The 6,102-nt window shown below is 38.6% G+C and overlaps 1 protein-coding gene across 1 annotated transcript in view; it reads right to left on the bottom strand.

Moving 5' to 3' along the window:
* The window catches only part of LOC126297763 (endoplasmin), a 29,037-nt gene extending 23,148 nt beyond the window's left edge, over positions 1-5,889 (bottom strand). Inside the window, exons 1-6 of the mRNA XM_049988938.1 lie at positions 5,508-5,889; positions 5,058-5,141; positions 4,620-4,780; positions 4,412-4,528; positions 3,085-3,286; positions 2,868-2,997 (exon numbers count right to left, since the gene is read on the bottom strand). Coding sequence (XP_049844895.1) covers positions 2,868-2,997; positions 3,085-3,286; positions 4,412-4,528; positions 4,620-4,780; positions 5,058-5,141; positions 5,508-5,553 — 740 coding nt within the window. The 5' untranslated portion in view covers positions 5,554-5,889. The remainder of the gene's footprint in view (positions 1-2,867; positions 2,998-3,084; positions 3,287-4,411; positions 4,529-4,619; positions 4,781-5,057; positions 5,142-5,507) is intronic.
* Between the last annotated feature and the right edge of the window lie 213 nt (positions 5,890-6,102).

The following is a 6,102-nucleotide window of genomic DNA, read 5'->3' as shown; positions in this document are numbered from 1 at the left end:
CAAACTGATTCAGTGTCTACTCATAATGCCGTTAACATACTATTATGCTACAGCAGCACTTCTACTGAATGTGTGTGCTCATAATAGAAAGTGTTCAATTATAATACAGTATTATCAAGGTGACCAGTCTCCAGAATTCATTTTAACAGGCACAAAACAGATACTGCCTTAGAAATTTCCTCAAGTTAAAACTGTCAATAATCAAATGTTAGGAGTACACATCACTGCAGCTTACAATACATGCAAAAAGTTATCAGCTACTTTTGTCCTGCATTACATCATTTGTCACAGGCTACTGTAAATACAAAGATCCAGCCAGTAAGCTGTAGTTGCCTGTTGAAGCATCCATAACCATAATTTAAACAAAGCCTATGAGAAAGTAAATAATCTAAACTGGATACAGTTTATAGTAATTTGAAGGTCCTTCTTCCAGAAAAAGAATCCCATTCACCAATCCCTTTGTTACTTCCTCTAGTGGACTACAAATATGTTTACCATCTTTAAGGAAGAAACCTATATCAATAAACACATTGTGTTTAACAGTTGGTAAAAAATGAGAATTTAGTGTACTCTCCTCCTACTCACCCCTCTCATTGAACTTTCATTGAAAGCAGAGGAGAAACTGCCACCTATACACCTCTTTATTAACTCCATCTTCGACGAACTAGTACTATCCTCACAATATGAATGTATGGGGGCTGTTATATGCTCCTTCAATCATCTTGTGACATGCAATATACTAATCTGACAACAAAACTCCTTACGCATAAGACAATTGTGAGACCAGTGTTAGCATTTGTAGCTGAGCACAAAGATGGAGCAATTATAAGCTTTGAAAACAAGGTATTCAGACAATCTTCTGACCTGTGCTGTAAATTTAATTTAAAAATCCACACTGTTTAATGAACTGCATGTGACCATTGTAATAAAAAGCAAAAGAATTGAGTGGATGGATGGCAGTGCTAGATGGTAAGCTACAACATATGATACCCTTTGGTTAACCAAAACTCAGTCAGGTGGTGTCTAAGACCTGGAGACCTTGGAATTTAGTGAGAGTATGACTGACAACAGAAGCCAAAGGATGATACGAACAAAAATAATGAACCTACTTCTGTTTGTGTGGTTAATTAAATAAATATGAGAATGGTAACAGTTTACCCTACCAATAGATTTTAGCTCAGTCATAGCATTATTTTCCGTGTCACTTTCGTGGCTACTAACAGCTCACCAAACACAGTGAAAATTTTAAATTTCCACCTTTTCAGCATATTTGTAACCAAGCTAGCAACACTATATTCCAGAAAGAGCTGGGCAATGTATTACACTTCCTCCTACATGTTTCATGAAATGGTGGTGACAAGAAAATTAGAGCTCGTATGGAACTTCACTGACATTCTGTGCCATTTGTGAATGGAACAGGAATGGGGGAAGTGGTATCAGAAGCTCTCTCCACTACACACTAAGGTAGTTAGTGGAGTGAAGATGTAGATGTGAATGTAAATAGCTTCTTTTACACTTTCCTTAAATTAATATAGTTAACATCAAGATATGGTAACTACAGCCATATCTAGATTTTTGTTACAGCTGTAAAAATGTATGGGGGGGGGGGGGGGGGGCAGACAAAAAATATGAACAAGATCAAACCTATTACCATGTCCAATGCAGTGCAGGTTAATAACCGGCATTCAAAACAGTTTCCAGTCCTCTCTGAATGGACAGATAATTTTCAAGGGCATCTTATACCATTCTTCCTGCAAAACAGTATCAGGTTCAGGTAATGATGGCAAATGGGTGGGAATTGTGCACCATTCTCTCCAAAATTGACCCCCAGAGGCTAAATAATTTTGAAATCAAGAAACATGTGGATAGGAGAGATGCAATACTTCATCGTTCTACTCTCAAAACGAGTCCTGGATGATGAAATCTGAACAGTGGCTGTGCCATCTTTAAACACACCACAACCATTGGTACCATCAGATGGACCTAAAACAACCCAAAATGGTGCAATTCTTGGGAGTAATGCAACCTGCCAGGGTAACAATAGAGCCCATGGGATATCATGATATGGTTGCCTGTATCATTTAACCCCATCATGTTTCACTCCTGGAGCAAACTTTGCCAAAAGTTGAGAATGGTGCAACAATAAGCATCTGACCAAATAACCCTCCTATTGCTCCATAGTGCAGGTTTTATGGCTTCAGTACCATGTTTTCCTGTTAGCTCACCCTGCAATTCCCAGATTATTTGGCTACCTTCATGTTCTGCTGCCAACAGGTTTTAAGAATGCAACATTATTCAACAGTCCCCTTGTTTTCCATCACATACCTCTTTAACAACTGCCTGTTAACACATTTGTCCAAATTGTGAGATAGTGGATGACTGTTCTTCCACTTTTCCTGTAGTTAATAAATTTTCAGTATGGTGTCTCAACACTGAACATTACGGCTACCATGGTTACAAGAACACCCACAATAGAAGCACCAACAATATGCCCACAGCAAAACACATTTAGCTCTAACAGACTCAACTACACAAAATGTTGTTCTGACAATTGACACTTTGAATGTCTTTATGGCATTTCACATGTGCCATCTGTGGTCAAATACAACATTGCAACCTGCAGGCTTGGCTAGAAACTGCTTTTATGTACAAACTTCCATTTATTGTGGTGTTTCCATATTTCTACCAACTTGTGTATATAGCCATCAGCCTTAAATACTTAAAAGTACAATAACTTATCCGACCCACTTATGATGAGTGCATAGTCAGTCAATAGAAACACGATTTTCTGTGCACTATTTCTTGCAAGTCAATATACTTCTTTAATAATATCTTTCCAAACATACACCACCACCAATATAACACACCTAACTTGAGTTCCTCTCTTTAGTGTGTCTCCACGGGGATCTTCGACTATACTGAAGCTCCCAGCATCAGACTCCCAAATGTACTGCTTGTCGTCATTGTGCTTGGTTGTCACAACAACTCTATCAGCAACTGAAAATATGGAACAACATTTAATTAGCACTAAACTTTGTCCAAGGTACCGAAAGCAGGCTATAACAGTAATGGACAGCAATATACCCAAGAATGAAGAGTAGAACCCAACACCAAACTGGCCAATCATGTCATTAAGATCCTGGGCACTGGTAGTAGCATCCTGCATTTTGCTGAGGAAATCTGCAGTTCCAGATTTTGCAATTGTTCCAAGATTATTGACAAGGTCATTCTTTGTCATCCCAATCCCTGTATCAGTGATATGAAGTATATGGTTCTCCTTGTCAGCCTGGAAATTTGAGAGCCGCCCATTAGAACAATTTAGATAATACTAACACAGAAGAAACATAGGACATCAACAAACTAATCTTAAGACATCTGACAGCACAAATGCTGCTTACTTCACATGACAGCAAAACCATATGGACAGAAACTTAATTTTGATAGCTTGATATTTTCAATAGAAATTGAGTTCCAATATTAATCTTGCATTTGTTCACTTGAAACAATTCACCTCACTAATATAGACCATTCTGCGGAAGTTTTAAGTTTCAAAGGTTAGGAACAGCTATATGCTAACATTTTAAAGCACACAAACTTGCAAATTTTAGCTTTTTTCTTTGAATGTAAGGGCATTTCATCACAAAATTCAATTAAACTCAAGTTTAAGAGCTAAAATAGGGCCAGTGAGAGAGTTCCATTCCCCAACACTATTGGTTGACAACATTGACACCTAATGGGATGACAATTTTGTATAGCCAATGAGATGTCAAAGTGATTCTTCACATCTAAACTGAAAATTTGATGTTCTTCAGACTAAATTAAAGCCATTCACAATATTCTGTAAAGAACATTCATAGTTCTACAGGTTTATGAACACTACCTTAAACTACCCCCTCTGCAGTTTGTTAGAATTAGCTGCTAACACACCCTCGACGTATCCACACAATCTCACTAACACTACCATTGTTGCACCACGAAACACACACACACACACACACACACACACACACACACACACACACACACACACAACCTTACAGTAATCTTTAACACATATTCCGCACATTTTTCAAATTGCTAGATTTAAAGGCAGACCAGGAACCTTTTCCATAACTGCTGACAGGGTAGCAATGTACTGGTTACAAGATGGGGAAGAAGGTAGATAATTTCAGCACAGATTGAAAGCTTCAAATTTTGAATAGCCTGCTTGGTATACAAGATGAAAGATGTTCATTATTACGAAGCAAGTTGGCTGCCTCCTAAAATCTCACTGGCCAATTAAAACTGACTGTAGGAATACAAATTTTATCACTCTTCCCACGCCATTGCAAATCATCAAAAACTTAAATTTGGACAATGACTAGCTACTTCCTGAGCACAAAATGACAAAAACTTAATGCAGTAATCTTACCTTAATTCTGATGTCTAGGTCACTCGTTGCACTCAGCGCATTAGGATCAGTCAGTGATAGTAACCTAATTTTATCCAGTGCATCAGAAGCATTGGAAATCAGTTCTCTCAGGAAAATCTATACAAGAGAAGTTCTGTTAGTATCAGCTACTACAGACCTAACTAATATACAAAATTGTTTATATGAAACCAAAGTGTCTTCCTCTCACCTCTTTGTTACGATACAGTGAGTTTATTATCAATTTCATCATTCGATTGACCTCAGCTTGGAAAGTAAATTTCTCTGCTTTTTCCCTTAATTCCTTCAACTGAGCTACATTTAGCCCATCAAGCTTTATTGCTTCTTCTTCCCTCTGCACAACCTCATCATCTGAAAGTGAAGAACATCCACAATTATTTTCAAGCAAAACTTAGTTTAAATACATGGTGGGGTGGGAGTGGGGGCTGTTGCCATGTATAGCTTATGTATAGCTTCAGCCTCATTTCTGTGCCCTAAACTAATGAACAGTACTTCTGCATACATTTTAATTTACAAAGTAGACCACGAGGGGCATGTTATATGAACACTAGATAAATTACTTGGCCGACCGATTAGTACGAGCTGGACTCGATATTCTGATATAAGAGTAAGCGAATATATCACATACCTGTTCTTGAAGCTTCTCTACTGGAGCCTAGGTCAGCCTCAACTGTCGTCCCTTCACTATCTTCACTTTCAGCGTAACATGTGCCTGCGGGAGAGACAAACTTTTAGCTTCTAAATTAACAAAGCAAAGCAAATTTCATCGCTAGTCACATCAAACTACGGAAGTAGTTGCACATGCCGGAACTGTGAGTTTTTTTCCGTGTGTATTTAGTAGTTTAAAAATCCCGAAACCCAATACTATACAAAGTACACAAAACTTCTGATGCACAACTTTGGCAGTTCGCTTCAGGAATACATAGTGGAAAAATCCGTGCATGGAAACGGAGTTAGGAACGAAACGAAACAGGTAAACACCGGCATATAATTTGCAAATAATTCCACACTCAAAAAACATGCAAACGGAACCGGCAAAATAGATTTCAATTTTCTTCCAAGAACACGAAATGCATACCTGAAAATATCAGAACACCTAACACACACAGCAAGAAGTACTTCATGCTGGCTACGAAATCAAGCCCGTTTTACCATCAAACAACCAAGTTACTGCAATTTACTCCTGCTAAATGTCCATCCGACGCCGTCTCACACAAACTTCAAGCTCCAACTTAGCACAGCCATCCAATCCCGTAGTACCAACGCACGCAAGTGCAATCAATCGACGCTTCTCATTGGTCAACTGCGGCCAATCGGATATAGAAGTGTGTCCCCGGTTTTGATACATGCGTCGTAGTCTCATTGGTCAGCGATGACACGCAGATAGGAAATTTGTTTTAGCGGCTGTCAAAATAGCGAAGCTACCAAGTTCATATGATCTGTCGTCGTCATCACTATTCGTGTTTCGTAGGGATGCAACGACATTATAGCGTTAAGAGGCTTTCATGCAGTTGCAACCCACTTCCGATGCGTTTTGCTTGCTTTTCATAACCCGATGGTTAAGTCGTATTCCCCGTCTTGTTGATCTTCCAGTAACAACGCATCTGCGACAAACACGTAGCACTTATTTCGCGCAAATAGCAAATATTTACTGCACATTTTCGAATTTTAAT

This window comes from Schistocerca gregaria, chromosome X (genome assembly GCF_023897955.1).
Source record: "Schistocerca gregaria isolate iqSchGreg1 chromosome X, iqSchGreg1.2, whole genome shotgun sequence".
Lineage (NCBI taxonomy): Eukaryota > Metazoa > Arthropoda > Insecta > Orthoptera > Acrididae > Schistocerca > Schistocerca gregaria.
Note: the sequence above shows the minus strand (reverse complement) of the source record. Positions and strands in the feature narration are given on the sequence as shown.